Source organism: Pan troglodytes, chromosome 13 (assembly GCF_028858775.2).
Source record: "Pan troglodytes isolate AG18354 chromosome 13, NHGRI_mPanTro3-v2.0_pri, whole genome shotgun sequence".
NCBI classification, from domain to species: Eukaryota; Metazoa; Chordata; class Mammalia; order Primates; family Hominidae; genus Pan; species Pan troglodytes.
The window spans coordinates 18,596,197-18,615,177 of record NC_072411.2 but is presented as its reverse complement, the minus strand read 5'-3'; the positions used below and the strand labels follow the sequence as shown (position 1 = coordinate 18,615,177).

Here is an 18,981-nt window from a genome sequence, read left to right as displayed (position 1 = left end):
CCGAATACTCTGAATTAAAAGGAGTCATAAGTGCGTCCTTGCATAAAGTCAATCATCAACTGATCCGTTTCAGGAATTCAACATTTTGTAATTATTGTGAGCCGTTGAAGAAGGCTTTACTAACTGAAGAAAAGTTTGAAGCCTAAAATGTCCAGCAGAAGTTGCCACCAAATTAGCAAGCAAATAGTTTTCTTTTAAGGAAATCTAAACATAAATGTGATTCCCTCTGCCTGAGATGCTTCCATAATGAGAGTACGTTAAGTCAAACCCCTGCCAAATAAACATTAAAAGCACACTATCCAATAGCAGGAGTAAACCAAAAAATTCTATAGGTGCCTACCCAATGATACCCAGACTCTCCTTGAAACCTTCTTCCTGGAATCCAACTAGAATAATGCAAGAGGATTCACTATATCAGGTGTAGTCTGCAAAGGTTCATGCAGATCTCATGCTGCAAAATGCAAGCCAAAGCTGAAACATGGAGTCTAGTCAGGTTTCTATTAGGTTCCTTTCATCTTTCTCATGTTTGGAAACAGACAGACTTGAGTCCAAATACCTGTCTGCTATGTACTCACTATGTGACCATGGGCAGCCTACTCATCCTCTTAGAATATAGTTAAGTGAGGACTATATTTACCTTATAGAGTGAATGCAGGAGTAAGTGATCATTTGTATATAAAACCCAGTACAACAGCTGTGCATGATGGGGGCTCAATAAACAGTACTTTTAAAATTTATTCCTGAATGTGCATTTTATGAAGGGAGAGGTGGGGAGATTATTAATACCCCCTATTGTCTTTCAGTCAATGAGGGAAAATCCTCAGTAGACCCAAGATTGAGCTCTGACCCTTAAAAGACAACAATGATGGATGACTGAATATATAATTTGACTCGTAACTACATACCTTACCTGTTCCACCTCCTACAGGTTGTCAGTCACCTGCTTATTACTTTCTTCCCTGCCTTAATTCACGAGATTTGAGGTGGCTTGTACGAAACATGCAGAATAACAGTAAACTATGAACTGAACATAAAACACTAGGATAGGGAAATCTAAAATTGGAATTATAGACTGGCTGGAAACATTATACACAAATAAGCAGGCTACTGGGTTTTATATAAATTCCAGAGTTAAGCCAACAATTTGGTTCTGTGCTTCTTCTTCATCAAAATGAAAATATAAACACAGTCAATTAATAATCCTCATTATCATAAAAAGAAAACATGTCTTCACAAAGAATGTAATAGGATAATTACATTCTTATATGAAATGCACTGATGAGTTTTATAAGAACTATTCCAATTGATAGAAAAACAGGGAATCCTCCCTAACTCATTTTATGAGGCCAGCATCATCCTGATACCAAAGCCTGGCAGAGACACAACAAAAAAAGAGAATTTTAGACCAATATCCCTGATGAACATCGATGCAAAAATCCTCAATAAAATGCTGGCAAACCAAATCCGGCAGCACATCAATAAGCTTATCCACCATGATCAAGTGGGCTTCATCCCTGGGATGCAAGGCTGGTTCAACATATGCAAATCAATATAATCCAGCATATAAACAGAACCAAAGACAAAAACCACATGATTATCTCAATAGATGCAGAAAAGGCCTTTGACAAAATTCAACAACCCTTCATGATAAAAACTCTCAATAAATTAGGTATTGATGGGACATATCTAAAAATAATGAGAGTTATTTATGACAGACTCACAGCCAATATCATACTAAATGGGCAAAAACTGGAAGCATTCCCTTTGAAAACTGGCACAAGACAGGGGCGCCCTCTCTCACCACTCCTATTCAACATAGTGTTGGAAGTTCTGGCCAGGGCAATCAGGCAGGAGAAAGAAATAAAGGGTATGCAATTAGGAAAAGAGGAAGTCAAATTGTCCCTGTTTGCAGATGACATGATTGTATATCTAGAAAACCCCATCGTCTCTGCCCAAAATCTCCTTAAGCTGGTAAGCGACTTCAGCAAAGTCTCAGGATACAAAATCAATGTACAAAAATCACAAGCATTCTTATACACCAATAACAGACAAACAGAGAGCCAAATCATGAGTGAACTCCCATTCACAGTTGCTTCAAAGAGAATAAAATACCTAGGAATCCAACTTACAAGGGACGTGAAGGACCTCTTCAAGGAGAACTACAAACCACTGCTCAATGAAATAAAAGAGGATACAAACAAATGGAAGAACATTCCATGCTCACGGGTAGCAAGAATCAGTATCGTGAAAATGGCCATACTGCCCAAGGTAATTTATAGATTCAATGCCATCCCCATCAAGCTACCAATGACTTTCTTCACAGAATTGGATAAAACTACTTTAAAGTTCATATGGAACCAAAAAAGAGCCCGCATTGCCAAGACAATCCTAAGCTAAAAGAACAAAGCTGGAGGCATCATGCTACCTGACTTCAAACTATACTCCAAGGCTACAGTAACCAAAACAGCATGGTACTGGTACCAAAACAGAGATATAGACCAATGGAACAGAACAGAGCCCTCAGAAATAATACCACACATCTACAACCATCTGATCTTTGACAAACCTGACAAAAACAAGAAATGGGGAAAGGAGTCCCTATTTAATAAATGATGCTGGGAAAACTGGCTAGCCATATGTAGAAAGCTGAAACTGGATCCCTTCCTTATACCTTATACAAAAATTAATTCAGGGCCAGGCTCAGTGGTTCACGCCTCTAATCCCAGCACTTTGGGAGGCTGAGGCAAGCGGATCACAAGGTCAGGAGATCGAGACCATCCTGGCTAACACGGTGAAACTCTACCTCTACTAAAAATACAAAAAATTAGCCGGACGTGGTGGCGGGCACCTGTAGTCCCAGCTGCTTGGGAGGCTGAGGCAGGAGAATGGCTTGAACCCAGAAGGCATAGCTTGCAGTGAGCCAAGATCGCACCACTGCACTCCAGCGTGGGCAACAGAGCGAGACTCCATCTCAAAAAAAAAAAAAATAAATATATTAATTCAAGATGGATTAAAGACTTAAAGTTAGACCTAAAACCATAAAATCCCTTGAAGAAAACCTAGGTAATACCATTCAGGACATAGGCATGGGCAAGGACTTCATGTCTAAAACACCAAAAGCAATGGCAACAAAAGCCAAAATTGACAAATGGGATCTCATTAAACTAAAGAGCTTCTGCACAGCAAAAGAAACTACCATCAGAGTGAACAGACAACCTAAAGAATGGGAGAAAATTTTTACAATCTACTCATCTGACAAAGAGCTAATATCCAGAATCCACAAAAAACTCAAACAAATTTACAAGAAAAAAGCAACCCCATCAAAAAGTGGGCAAAGGATATGAACAGACACTTCTCAAAAGAAGACATTTATGCAGCCAATAAACACATGAAAAAAAGCTCATCACCACTGGCCATCAGAGAAATGCAAATCAAAACCACAATGAGATACCATCTCACACCAGTTAGAATGGCAATCATTAAAAAGTCAGGAAACAACAGGTGCTGGAGAGGATGTGGAGAAATAGGAACACTTTTACACTGTTGGTGGGACTGTAAACTAGTTCAACCATTGTGGAAGACAGTGTGGTGACACCTCAAGGATCTAGAACTAGAAATACCATTTGACCCAGCCATCCCATTACTGGGTATATACCCAGAGGATTATAAATCATGCTGCTATAAAGACACATGCACACATATGTTTATTGCGGCAGTATTCACAATAGCAAAGACTTGGAACCAACCCAAATGTCCATCAATGATAGACTGTATTAAGAAAATGTGGCACATATACACCATGGAATACTATGAAGCCATAAAAAAGGATGAGTTCATTTCCTTTGTAGGGACATGGATGAAGGTGGAAACCATCATTCTCAGCAAACTATTACAAGGACCAAAAACCAAACACCACATGTTCTCATTCATAGGTGGGAATTGAACAATAAGAACACTTGGACACAAGAAGGGGAACATCACACACCGGGGCCTGTTGTGGGGTTGGGGGAGGGGGGAGGGAAAGCATTAGGAGATATGCCCAATGTAAGTGACACTTAATGGGTGCAGCACACCAACATGGCACATGTATACATATGTAACAAACCTGCATGTTGTGCACATGTACCCTAGAACTTAAAGTGTATATATATATATATATATATATATTCTATATATATATAGAATATATATATATATATTCTATATATATAGTGTATATATATAGAATATATATATAGAATATATATATATATAAAAATAAAGAATGTTTCCTGTATCTTCCAATGAAAAAGAATTCCAAAACACAACTCCAAGAAGGCCATCCAGGGTACCATACTAATTACCTTCATGATGTCCAATCTCTAGCAACAATGGAATGGTTGGACCATATATTCTTCCCAGACTCTCTTCAGAATTCCTCCATTTAGTAGGGTTGGCACCTATCAGGGCTGAACTTTATATGGCTTGCGGTTATACTGGTCCATGATCCACAATCGCAAAAATACAAAGAGTTGAGAAAACAAGTGTGTGTAACTCATTTTACAACACAATTGATCTGGCTCAAATGACCTGCACTAATATGAGGCTATTTCTAGTCCTTTTCTCACAATGTATATATTCATACATCTTACTGCAGAAATACTCAAATTACTGATTACATGCTGCTGTCCTAGACCCAGTCAGGGGTGTTTTCTAACTTACAGACTATACCATACATGTCTACATACTGTATATGGCTTTTTAAACCCAAAAAATAATTCTGGATTCTGAAACACATCTGGTCCCAAAGGCTTTGGAAAAGGAACTGTGGGCCTGTATTCTCTAATAAACCTTAAAATACTGGTACTCTTTAGTGTAAGGGTGAAGAATGTCTATATAACTCAGATATCAAATGAAACAATGGTGGAGCAGACCCTTTTTTGCAAATTAAAAAGCCTAATCAATAGACAGCTATTCTGCTTCCAAAATCAGGTAGACTGTGGCCAAGATGATGTAGTCCATCCCTTGGATTCCTATACATCTGGGCCACATTTAACATTTTCTGGAAGGCCATGAGTCACTATGGCAGTTTTGGGTGGGGGTGAGGGGTTGTTGGTTTTGAATCCTACAATAGGCATCATTTTTTCCCATCTCAGTGTCATATGCAGGTGTGTGTATACCATAAGAATGATTCTGAGCCTAGAAGTGAATTGCCTGGCAAGCTTTAAAAGACACTGTTGCCTGGGGTTTCACCTCCCAGAAATACTAATGTAGTTGGCCTAAAAAGCAACCTGAATATCCAGAAGTATCTCTCACTGATGAAAAGAAAGTCATCTAGACAACTGAAGAGATGGATTACCAGACCTCTTCTTTGAGAGCCTGATTCAGTAGGTATGGTTTGCACTGAACACCTTTTTTTTAAGACAAAACTTCAGGCATCCTCATCTTCTCACAAATTGGGATACACTATCCTGTTGCGGAAGCGTGAGAGGCTGAGGAAGATAAGCTAAGTAAGGTGAATAAAAGATGTAGAGAGGGCTCTTTCACAAAGGAGAAAGTCTCCTGAGTGGGCCACCAAACAGATCACTGGGGCCCTGTGCAGAGAATCCCCCTTCTGAGGAATAAACTATTGACAAAGGAAAAACAAATCAGCTTCAAGTCTTGCATCAATTTTAAATAATCAACAGTAGCTGCCTAGAGTGCTGTCCTGGAAAGGATTCTGAGACCAAGTTGCTGCTCAGTGGGGAGCCAAGCCATGACCAATTGGCAATGTCTGCCATGCACATGGGAAGAAGGCATAGTTACAACATCTGCCAGACCTTTGCTGTCTTTCTTGAGAACCTTGGCTCTACTGCTTCTACAGTCCAGGCCCAATGGTATAACTCTCAATACAGCATTAGCACTCAGCTATGGAGGGAAGAATCTCCATAGCACTCAGCTATGGAGGGAAGATTTCCTCAGATCACTGACGAAAAAGTCCAAGTTCCTTCCTCCTTAAAATCTACCCATGTCTCTCTAACCCCTGTGTTCATCTCTGCTTAGTAAAGAGGCTCTTGAAGGCATTGTTGTAGTTCTTGTTAAAAGCTGTGTAAATCAGGGGGTTGAAGAAAGAATTGGAGTAGCCAAGCCACAGAAATATGCTTTTCCAGATGGGGGGCAGGCTACAGGCACAGAGTGGGCTGATGAGTTCCGTCAGGAAGAAGGGGATCCAGCACAGCACAAACACGCCAATCAGAATTCCCACCATCATGGCTGCTCGCTTCTCCTTCTGCTCCCGCCAGGAGTCCCCGCTCACCTGGAAGGACACCGTTGCTTTGCAATGTGCCGTGAACACCACTTCAGCCTCATCAGGTGCTTCCTTTACCTTGGAACAAAGAAAATAATGGAATTAAAAAATAAAACAGAAAAACAAGGAAGAAGCTGAACAAACCAGAAAGACACCAACTCCTCTTAGATTTGTCAGAGAAGTGAGCTCACAGGGCTAAATGCTGCTCCAAAAATGGTCAGGTGAATATAGAGCATCACAGCTTACCAGAGCAAAAACCCACAACTAGAAACTTCTGCAGGAACCAGTGCTGGGGTAAGAAAACATAAGCTCTAATTGACAAATTGCTGGAGGCTCAGTGTGGAAAAATCTTGACAGTTAAAAAATCCAGGAAGACTTAGTCATGGAAGGGGGTAGACGGTAGAGGTGCACATTTTTATGTTTTATTATCTCCAGGGTCTCTATCAGGTCCTCATAGTGAATACTGGAGAAAAATCACCTTGTGCTTTTGGCAAGGGGAAGGGAAAAGAATCCATTTTGAAATATGCCAAACCATTCTGTTCTTAATATGGCTTACCATCATGAGAATTAACTTACCAGAGCCTAACCTGAGGGCTTTTATCAGAGCCCAATCTACCTGGAGGAAGGGAAATATCCACCTCCAGTCCCTGTAGCCATCCCGCCCCACCTAAGGGGGAAGTAGGACTGAGAAGCACTAGTGAAGTTTACAGTCCAGGCACACAGGCTAAAAAACAGCTGAGACCTAATCACAGGGCTACAGAACACTTCCCCTTCTCCTATACCTCACCACCATATTAACTAAAGGCCCATCTACCACAGTTCCTTTTACCCAGTGCATCATGCCTACCTTTCAACAAAAAATTACAAAGCACACTATAAGGCAAAAAACACAGTTTGAAAAGACTGAACAAGCATGAAACCAGAGTCATAGATGGCCATGATGTGAGAATTATCAGACAAGAAATTTTTTTTAAATTATACTTTAAGTTTAAATTATAAGTTTTATAATTAAAGTTTTATACTTTAATTATACTTTAAGTTTTAGGGTACATGTGCACATTGTGCAGGTTAGTTACATATGTATACATGTGCCATGCTGGTGTGCTGCACCCATTAACTCGTCATTTAGCATTAGGTATATCTCCTAATGCTATCCTTTCCCCCACCCCACAACAGTCCCCAGAGTGTGATGTTCCCCTTCCTGTGTCCATGTGTTCTCATTGTTCAGTTCCCACCTATGAGTGAGAATATGCGGTGTTTGGTTTTTTTGTTCTTGTGATAGTTTACTGAGAATGATGATTTCCAGTTTCATCCATGTCCCTACAAAGGACATGAACTCATCATTTTTTATGGCTGCATAATATTCCATGGTGTATATGTGCCACATTTTCTTAATCCAGTCTATCATTGTTGGACATTTGGCTTGGTTCCAAGTCTTTGCTATTGTGAATAGTGCCGCAATAAACATACGTGTGCATGTGTCTTTATAGCAGCATGATTTATAGTCCTTTGGGTATATACCCAGTAATGGGATGGCTGGGTCAAATGGTATTTGTAGTTCTAGATCCCTGAGGAATCGCCACACTGACTTCCACAATGGTTGAACTAGTTTACAGTCCCATCAACAGTGTAAAAGTGTTCCTATTTCTCCACATCCTCTCCAGCACCTGTTGTTTCCCGACTTTGTAATGATTGCCATTCTAACTGGTGTGAGATGGTATCTCATTGTGGTTTTGATTTGCATTTCTCTGATGGCCAGTGATGGTGAGCATTTTTTCATGTGTTTTTTGACTTCATAAATGTCTTCTTTTGTGAAGTGTCTGTTCATGTCCTTCGCACACTTTGTGATGGGGTTGTTTTTTTCTTGTAAATTTGTTTGAGTTCATTGTAGATTCTGGATATTAGCCCTTTGTCAGATGAGTAGGTTGTGAAAATTTTCTCCCATTTTATAGATTGCCTGTTCACTCTGATGGTAGTTTCTTTTGCTGTGCAGAAGCTCTTTAGTTTAATTAGATCCCATTTGTCAATTTTGTCTTTTGTTGCCATTGCTTTTGGTGTTTTAGCCATGAAGTCCTTGCCCATGCCTATGTCCTGAATGGTAACGCCTAGGTTTTCTTCTAGGGTTTTTATGGTTTTAGGTCTAATGTTTAAATCTTTAATCCATCTTGAATTAATTTTTGTATAAGATGTAACGAAGGGATCCAGTTTCAGCTTTCTACATATGGCTAGCTGGTTTTCCCAGCACCTTTATTAAATAGGGAATCCTTTCCCCATTGCCTATTTTTCTCAAGTTTGTCAAAAATCAGATAGTTGTAGATATGTGGCATTATTTCTGAGGGCTCTGTTCTGTTCCATTGATCTATATCTCTGTTTTGGTACCAGTACCATGCTGTTTTGGTTACTGTAGCCTTGTAGTATAGTTTGAAGTCAGGTAGCATGATGCCTCCAGCTTTGTTCTTTTGGCTTAGGATTGACTTGGTGATGGGGGCTCTTTTTTGGTTCCATGTAAACTTTAAAGTAGATTTTTCCAATTCTGTGAAGAAAGTCATTGGTAGCTTGATGGGGATGGCATTGAATCTATAAATTACATTGGGCAGTATGGCCATTTTCACGATATTGATTCTTCCTACCCATGAGCATGGAATGTTCTTCCATTTGTTTGTAACCTCTTTTATTTCCTTGAGCAGTGGTTTGTAGTTCTCCTTGAAGAGGTCCTTCACGTCCCTTGTAAGGTGGATTCCTAGGTATTTTATTCTCTTTGAAGCAATTGTGAATGGGAGTTCACTCATGATTTGGCTCTCTGTCTGTTATTGGTGTATAAAAATGCTTGTGATTTTTATACATTGATTTTGTATCCTGAGACTTTGCTGAAGTTGCTTACCACCTTAAGGAGATTTTGGGCTGAGACGATGGGGTTTTCTAGATATACAATCATGTCATCTCCAAACAGGGACAATTTGACTTCCTCTTTTCCTAACTGAATAGCCTTTATTTCCTTCTCCTGCCTAATTGCCCTGGCCGGAACTTCCAACACTATGTTGAATAGGAGTGGTGAGAGACGGCATCCCTGTCTTGTGCCAGTTTTCAAAGGGAATGCTTCCAGTTTTTGCCCATTCAGTATGATATTGGCTGTGGGTTTGTCATAGATAGCTCTTATTATTTTGAGATACGTCCTATCAATACCTAATTTATTGAGAGTTTTTATCATGAAGGGTTGTTGAATTTTGTCAAAGGCCTTTTCTGCATCTATTGAGATAATCATGTGGTTTTTGTCTTTGGTTCTGTTTATATGCTGGATTACATTTATTGATTTGCATATATTGAACCAGCCTTGCATCCCAGGGATGAAACCCACTTGATCATGGTGGATAAGCTTTTTGATGTGCTGCTGGATTCGGTTTGCCAGTATTTTATTGAGGATTTTTGCATCAATGTTCATCAAGGATATTGGTCTAAAATTCTCTTTTTTGGTTGTGTCTCTGCCCGGCTTTGGTATCAGGATGATGCTGGCCTCATAAAATGAGTTAGGGAGGATTCCCTCTTTTTCTATTGATTGGAATAGTTTCAGAAGGAATGGTACCAGTTCCTCCTTGTACCTCTGGTAGAATTCAGCTGTGAATCCATCTGGTCCTGGACTCTTTTTGGTTGGTAAGCTATTGATTATTGCCACAATTTCAGAGCCTGTTATTGGTCTATTCGGAGATTCAACTTCTTCCTGGTTTAGTCTTGGGAGGGTGTATGTGTCGAGGAGTTTATCCATTTCTTCTAGATTTTCTAGTTTATTTGCATAGAGGTGTTTGTAGTATTCTCTGATGGTAGTTTTTATTTCTGTGGGATCGGTGGTGATATCCCCCTTTATCATTTTTTATTGTGTCTATTTGATTCTTCTCTCTTTTCTTCTTTATTAGTCTTGCTAGCGGTCTATCAATTTTGTTGATCCTTTCAAAAAACCAGCTCCTGGATTCATTAATTTTTTGAAGGGATTTTTGTGTCTCTATTTCCTTCAGTTCTGCTCTGATTTTAGTTATTTCTTGCCTTCTGCTAGCTTTTGAATGTGTTTGCTCTTGCTTTTCTAGTTCTTTTCATTGTGATGTTAGGGTGTGAATTTTGGATCTTTCCTGCTTTCTCTTGTGGGCATTTAGTGCTATAAATTTCCCTCTAAACACTGCTTTGAATGTGTCCCAGAGATTCTGGTATGTTGTGTCTTTGTTCTCGTTGGTTTCAAAGAACATCTTTATTTCTTCCTTAATTTCGTTATGTACCCAGTAGTCATTCAGGAGCAGGTTGTTCAGTTTCCATGTAGTTGAGCGGTTTTGAGTGAGTTTCTTAATCCTGAGTTCTAGTTTGATTGCTCTGTGGTCTGAGAGAGAGTTTGTTATAATTTCTGTTCTTTTACATTTGCTGAGGAAAGCTTTACTTCCAACTATGTGGTCAATTTTGGAATAGGTGTGGTGCGGTGCTGAAAAAAATGTATATTCTGTTGATTTGGGGTGGAGAGTTCTATAGATGTCTATTAGGTCTGCTTGGTGCAGAGCTGAATTGAATTCCTGGGTATCCTTTTTAACTTTCTGTCTCGTTGATCTGTCTAATGTTGACAGTGGGGTGTTAAAATCTCCCATTATTATTGTGTGGGAGTCTAAGTCTCTTTGTAGGTCACTCAGGACTTGCTTTTTGAAACTGGGTACTCCTGTATTGCATGCATATATATTTAGGATAGTTAGCTCTTCTTGTTGAATTGATCCCTTTACCATTATGTAATGGCCTTCTTTGTCTCTTTTGATCTTTGTTGGTTTAAAGTCTCGTTTATCAGAGACTAGGATTGCAACCCCTGCCTTTTTTTGTTTTCCATTTGCTTGGTAGATCTTCCTCCATTCTTTTATTTTGAGCCTATGTGTGTCTCTGCACGTGAGATGGGTTTCCTGAATACAGCACACTGATGGGTCTTGACTCTTTATCCAATTTGCCTGTCTATGTCTTTTAATTGGAGCATTTAGTCCATTTACATTTAAAGTTAATATTGTTATGTGTGAATTTGATCCTGTCATTTTGATGTTAGCTGGTTATTTTGCTCGTTAGTTGATGCAGTTTCTTCCTAGCCTCAATGGTCTTTACAATTTGGCATTATTTTGCAGTGGCTGGTACCAGTTGTTCCTTTCCATGTTTAGTGCTTCCTTCAGGAGCTCTTTTAGGGCAGGCCTGGTGATGACAAAGTCTCTCAGCATTTGCTCAGACAAGGAATTTTTTTAAAACTATGATTAATAATGGCTTTAAAATAAAAAGGAGACAACATGTAAGAATAGATGAATAATTTAAAGCAAAGAAATGGAAATTCTAAAAAAAGAATTTTTTAAATGTTAGATATCAAAACACCAAAAGAAATGAAGTTTCCCTTTCATAGGTTCATTATTAGACTGGGCACAGATGAGGAAGGGACCTCTGAGCTTGAGGATATGACATTAGAAACTTTTGAAATCAAAACACAAATAGAAAAAAGATGTATAAAAATAGAATAGTCCAGAGTGGTGAGACAACTACAAAAGTTGTAAATACACTTAATGAGAATACCAGAAGGAGAACAAAGAAAGGAACATAGGCAGTATTTGAAGCAATAATGACTGAGAATTTCCCCTAGTTATTATCGGACACCAAACCACAGATCCAGGGAGGTTAAAGAAGAATAAATGCCAAAATATAAAATACAGACACCTAGGCATGTCATATTTAAACTTGAGAAAAGCAAAAATAAAGACAAAAATCTTGGAAGAAGCCAAAGGGAAAACCTATAGATAGCAAAGATAAGCATTACATCGAGCTTCTCTTCAGAAACAATACAAGCAAGTAGAGTGTGAAGTAAAATATTTAAAGTGTTGAGAGAAAAAAAATCCACCAACCTAGAATTCTATATCCTGCAAAATTATCCTTTAAAAATGAAGGAGAAAAAAAAAACGTTTATCAGACAAAAATTGAAGGAATTTGTTGCCAGTAGACCTGCCTTGAAAGACGTGTTAAAGGAAGTTCTTCAGAAAAGGAAAATTATATATCAGAAACTCAGATTTATGTAAAGAAAGGAAGACCATCAGATAATTAATAAGTAAAGATAGAATAAAAACTTTTACTTTTCTTATGTGATCTAACAAGTTTGTTCAAAAAATAATAGCAAGAATGTATTTGAAGATATATATATATATATATACATACATATACACACACATATACACACTTATGTAAGCTATATGTAAATGAAATGAATGACAGCACGATACAAGAAATGGGAGTGAGGGATTATAATTATTTTCTTCTTATGAGATATGTGTGCTACCCATGAAATAATATAGTGTTATTTGAAAGTGGAGCTGGATTAGTTGTAAATGTGTATTGCAAACTCAAGTGCAACCACTAAAAAAAAAGTGAAGAAGTATAACTAATATGCTAAGAAAGGAGAGAAAATGAAATAATATTCTCAATTAAAACTATAAAGGGCAGAGCTGGACACAGTGGCATAGACCTATAATCCCAGCTACTCAGGAGGCTGAAGCAGGATTGCTTCAGGCTCAGGAGTTTGAGAACAGCCTGGGCAACATAGCAACATAAACAAACAAACAAGAAACCTACAAGGGGCAGAAAAAGAGTGCAAGAGAAAAATAGGAACAAAGAAAAAGGACAACAAATAGGAAACAGTAACAAATATGGTAAATATTTATTTATGTCAGTAATCACTCCAAACATCAATGGTCTAAAGGCATTAACTAAAAGAGATTGTCAGAGTGGATAAAAAAACAAGACAACTATATGTTGTCTACAAGAAACCCACTTTAATCATAAAGACACATATAGATTAAATGTAAAGGGATGGAAAAAGATATACCATGCTAACACTAACCAAAAGAAAGAGGGATTAGCTAATTTCATTTCAGGCAGAGCAAACTTCAAAGCAAGGAAAGTTATCAGAGACAGAGGGGAACATTACACAATGATAAAGTCAGTATTCCAAGAAGACATAACAATTTTTAATGTGTATGTGCTTAAAAACAAAACCAAATTATGTGAGGCAAAAACTGATAGAACTGCAAGAAGGAACAGATGACTTCATTATTATAGTTGGAGACTTCAACACTTCCATATGATAAATGTACAAATAGAGCAGGTAGAAAATCAGTAAAGACATAGATGAACTCAACAAGACATAGTTGAACTCAACAACACCATCAATCACGTGATATAATTGACATCTATAGTACTACACAACCTACAACAGTAGATTACACATTCCTCTCAAGCTCATCTAGAACATTCACCAAGACAGACCACATTTGGCCATAAAACACACTTTAACAAATTTAAAAGAAGAGAAAGCATGCAAGGTCTGTTTTTTTTTTCCACAAAAAGAATAGAAAATTCTCAAATACTTGGAGACTTAAAAAACACTTTGAAATGACACATGGGTCAAAGAAAAAAATTGAGGAAAATTTTAAAATATTTTCAACTAAATGAAAATGAAAACAAACATCAAAATTTGTGTGATGCTGCAAAATAGTACTTAGATGAAAATTTATAACACTTTATATATTTATATATATTAGAACAAATATCTAAAATCATTAATCCAAGCTTTCACCTGAGGAAACTGATGAAAAACAAGGGCAAATTAAATCCAAAATAAGCAGAAGAAAAATAAAAATTAGAGCAGAAATCAATGTGTGAAAAGAGGAAATCCATAGAGAAGACCAATGAAACCAAAAGCAGGTTCTTTAAATAAAAAAATAAAATTAATAAACTCTAGCCAGGCTAAGAAAAAATCTAACAAATTATAATACCAGAAATGAAAGAGGAGATAACACTATAGATCCCATGGACATTAAATGGACAAAGGAGGCTGGGCACGGTGGCTCACGCCTGTAATCCCAACACTTTGGGAGGCCAAGGCAGGTGGATCACGAGGTCAGGAGTTCAAGACCAGCCTGGCCAACATGGTGAAACCCTGTCTCTACTAAAAATACAAAAATTAGCTGGGCATGGTGGCATGTGCCTGTAATCCCAGCTACTCGGGAGGCTGAGACAGGGGAATCACTTGAACCCAGGAGGTAGAGGTTGCAGTGAGCTGAGATCCTCCCACTGCACTCCAGCCTGGGCAACAGAGCAAGACTCCATCTCAGAATAAAAAAAAAAAAGGACAAAGGAATACTATGAACAACTCTATGCTCACAAATTTGATAACTTAGATGAAATGGACCAATGCCTTCAAAGACACAAGCTTGAGAGACATAAGCTGCCAAAACTCACACAAGAAGAAATAGAAAATCTGAATAGGCCCATAGCTACTAAATACAGTGAATTAATAATTAATAACCTTTCAAAACAGAGAACACCAAGCCCAGATCGATTCACTGGAAAACTCTATTAAACATTTTAAGGAAGAAATTATACCAATTCTCAACAATCTCTTTCAGGAAATAGAAACAGAAGGGAATATTTTCTAACACATTCTATGAGGCAGCATTATCCTAATACCCATATCAGACAAAGACAAGAAAACTACAGATCAATATCTCATGAACATGGATACAAAAATTCTCAACAAATATTAGAAAATTAATCTAACAATGTACAAAAAAGAATTATACACCACAATCAAGTGGAATTTATCCCAGGTATGCAATTCTTGTTCAACATTCAAAAATCAATTAATATAATCTAACACATCAATAGGCTAAAAAAGAAAAAATATATAATAATAATAGATACAAAAACAGCATTTTTACAAAATCCAACACCTACTCATGATTTAAAAAAAAAAAACTCTTAAGTAGGAATAGAGGGAGGGGGACTTCATCGACTTGATACAGAATATCTACCAAAAAACCTACAGCTGCCATCATATTTAATGAGCTTCTCACTGAGGTCAGGAACAAGGCAGGGATGTCCCTCCTCACCACTGCTTTTCAAGATCATATTCAAAAGTCCTAACTAATGCAATAAGACAAGAAAAGGAAATAAAAATTGTACAGATTGGGAAGGAAGAAACAAAACTGCCTTTTTCTCACGCGTCACATGATTATCTATGTGGAAAATCTGAAAGAATCAACCAAAAAAAAGAAACCCCTTTGAACTATTATAATAAGTGATTATAGCAGGGTTGCAGGATAAGAGTTAATACAAAAAAAGTTGAACATTTTCTTGTACATTAACAATGCACAAGTAAAAATGATGCCATTTACACTAGTATCTGAAAAATGAAATAGGCATAAATCTAACAAAATATGTAGAAGATCTGTATGAAGAAAACTGTAAGACTCTAATGAAATAAATCAAAGAACCACATAAATTGAGAGATATTCTTGTTCATGGATGGGAAGACTCAATCAGGTCAAGATGTGAGTTCTTTCCAACTTGATTCAATGCAGTTCTGATCAAAACTCCAGGAAGTTATTTTGTGGATATTGACAAACTAATTCTAAAGTTTATATGGAGAAGCAAAAGACCTGGAATAGCCAACATAATATTGAAGGAAAAGAATTTTGGAGGATTATAACTACTTGACTTGAGGACACACTATAAAGCTTCAGTAAATAAGACAGTGGCATTGGTGAAAAAATAGTGACAATAGATCAATGGAACAGAAATGAGAGCCCAGAAATAGACCCACATAAATGCAGTCAACTGACCTTTGATGAAGGAGGAAAGGCAATAAACAGAGAAAAGACACTCTACTCAACAAATAGTGCTTTAACAACTAGATATTCATTGGAAAAGAAAAATTAATCTAGAACCAGACCTTACACCCTTCACAAAAATTAACTGCAAATGGATCATAGGCTAAATGTAAAATGCAAAACTATGAAACTCCTAAAAGATAGCATAGGAAAAAAAATTAGATGACCTTGGGTTTGGTGATGACTTCTCAGATGCAATACTAAAGGCACAATCCAGTAAAGAAAGAATTGACATGCTAGACTTCATCAAAAACCACAACAAAAATCTGCTCTGTAAAAGACACTGACAAGATGATCGAAAGATAAGCCGCAGTCTGGGAGAAAATATTTGCAAAAGACTTATCAGATAAAATACTGTTATCCAAAATACACAAAGAACTCTTAAAATTCAATGAGAGCATGAACAACCCATTTAAAAAATGGGCCAGAAACGTTAATAGACACCTCAAAGAAGATATACAGATGGCATATAAACATTTGAAAAAGATGTTCCACAGCATATGTCATCAGGGAAATGCGAAACTAAAACAGTGAGATAACACTACACGCCTACTAGAATAGTCAAAATCCAGAATGCTGACAGCACCAAATGCTGGTAAGGATGTGGACCAACAGGAACCCTCATTTATTGCTGGTGGGAATGGAAAACGGTAGAGCCACTTTGGAAGACTGTTTTGTGACTTCTTACAAAACTAAGCATACTTTTACCATACAATGCAGCAGTCATAATCCCTGGTATTTACCCAAAGGAGTTAAAAACTTAATGTCCACACAAAAACCTGCACACAGATGTCTATGGCAGTGCAGCTTTATTCATAATTGCCAAAACCTGGAAACAACCAAGATGTCCTTCAGTAAGTGGATGGATGAACTGTGGTACATCCAGACAGTGAAATATTTTTCAGTGACAAACAGAAAAGAGCTATCAAGCCATGGAAAGGCAATGAGAAAGCTACATATTACTCAGTAAAAAGAAAAGCAAATCTGAAAAGGGTATATACTGTATTATTCCAATTATATGACATTCTGGAAAAGGCAAAACAACTGAGACAATAAAGAGTCAGTGGTTGCTAGAGGTTGGGACAAGTAAGCAAAGCACAAAGGATTTTTAGGGCAGAAAAACTACTCTGTATGATAACTACAGTGGTGGATACATATCATTATACATTTGTCCAAACCTATAGAATGTGAACACAAAGAGTGAACCCTCATGTAAACTATGGACTTTTCATGATAATTATTGTCACTGTCCATGTGGGTTTGTCAATTTTAACAAATGTGCTGCTATGGTGTGGGATGTTGATGGTGGGGGAGGTTGTATGTGTGTCGGGGTGGGGAGTATATGGCAACTCTCTATACTTTCCATTCAATTTTGCTGGGAACCTAAAACTGCTCTAAAAAATTAACTTTATTAATTTAAGTAAATAAGTAAAATATAATACTTATGAGATCAGATGCATTCAGGGTGGTATGGCCATAGACAAACTATAATACTGTATGATTAAAGCAATGGGAGGTTATTCCAGTCTTGTCCAGAACCTCTCCTCCAACTTCATTCAAAATGCATTTATACCATAACCCATCAAACAATGTTAGGTGAAAAGGTCACTGAAACTGTAGGTTAAAATAATATCCGAAGATTCATCAAGGAGAGAGAATGATGGTCCCCACGACCTCAAATAATATGATATAAACAGGAAGCGGGGCGATTAAGAGCGGGAGCCTTGGTGTCAGACCCAGGCTGGAGTCCCAGGAAAACGGGGAAAGTGCCTCTGCCTCTCTAAGCCCGTTTCTCCAGCTATGATGCTGGGTGATGAAAGTCCTCTCCCCAGCTAAAGATGTCCTGCCAATGAATTGGGAATGCCTGATTGGGCCCAGCACTACTGCCTGGCATATGCATTCACCTATTCCATACACATGGAGTGGGCTTGAGGCTGGGACTAGGACCACTAATGGAACAGACCCAATCTTGCCCCTCAAAAAGGTTACAGCTAGAGAGACAGCCTGTAAACATGAATATTGCAAGAGATTGCATAATTACTGTGGTAAACAGATTCAGTTTAAATTAGGTGATAATTCTGCACTGTCCAGCTTTATAAAAAGAAAACTGACTGTAAATGCCTTTGTGATCATAACTACCTTCAAATTAAGGAGCCTCCGGCATTACTCTCCACACCTTTCACCTCCATTTGTTGGTTAACTCCTGTTTACCTTTTGGGTCTCAGCTTAAAGACCACCAGTCCTCCCAGAGCCATCTTCCCTGATCCTCCAGACTCAACCACGGCTCCCTGTTTGGTGCCATGTTTTCCTCCTTTGCAGTGATTTGTGTGACTATTTGCCCGATGTCTGGCTCTCCCATCCCAGGTCAAGCTGAACAAAGGCAGTGTCTTCCTACCTACCTGGCAACAGCACAGGCACCTAGTGGGTGCCCAGTAAATATCTATCACTAATGGTGTATTGTTACAGCAGAGTGACCTATTTCTCTTCCCCCTCGGAACGCTGCCAGGGATGGCCTCAGGTACTGCTGCACGGACAGACACAGAGCCTCCCAGCAACGACTGTGTCTAGCTTTTCTCCCAGGCACAACTAGAAGCAACTATCAGGATGACCACTCAACTGTGGGCACTTGATGCGGTTCATGGCTGATGCACTTGCCTCCTGTCACCTGCATCAGGGTGGCCAAAGCTGAGTGAGTGCAAGGGGCTCTACTGGCCTGGCTCTCACAAACTCAAGACTCCTCGTTCTCGATACTACCTTCAGATCCTGCATCTTCTTCTACTCCCCCCAGCACTCCCTGGATCTAACTATTTGTGTTGTACTGAACCCTTATGAACTTCAGTTGGGGAGGCACCAGGTTCAAGAGACTGAAGAAGAGACCAAGAGCCAGCAAACGAGACATGGGGTTTTATCAGGGGCTTACATACAGCGGAGAGAGTCCAGTGGTGGTGGGCTGGGCAGGAGAACTGTCTTGCCTTCAGTGGTGGGCTGGACAAGAAAACCACAACC

At 38.4% G+C, this 18,981-nt stretch overlaps 1 protein-coding gene across 1 annotated transcript in view; it reads right to left on the bottom strand.

Annotated features, from left to right (window-relative positions):
• Positions 1-4,276: 4,276 nt before the first annotated feature.
• The window catches only part of LOC104005158 (5-hydroxytryptamine receptor 5B-like), a 46,000-nt gene continuing 31,295 nt past the window's right edge, over positions 4,277-18,981 (bottom strand). The window contains 1 exon segment of the mRNA XM_016949576.3: positions 4,277-6,343. Within this exon segment, the coding sequence (XP_016805065.2) occupies positions 6,008-6,343 (336 nt within the window). The 3' untranslated portion in view covers positions 4,277-6,007.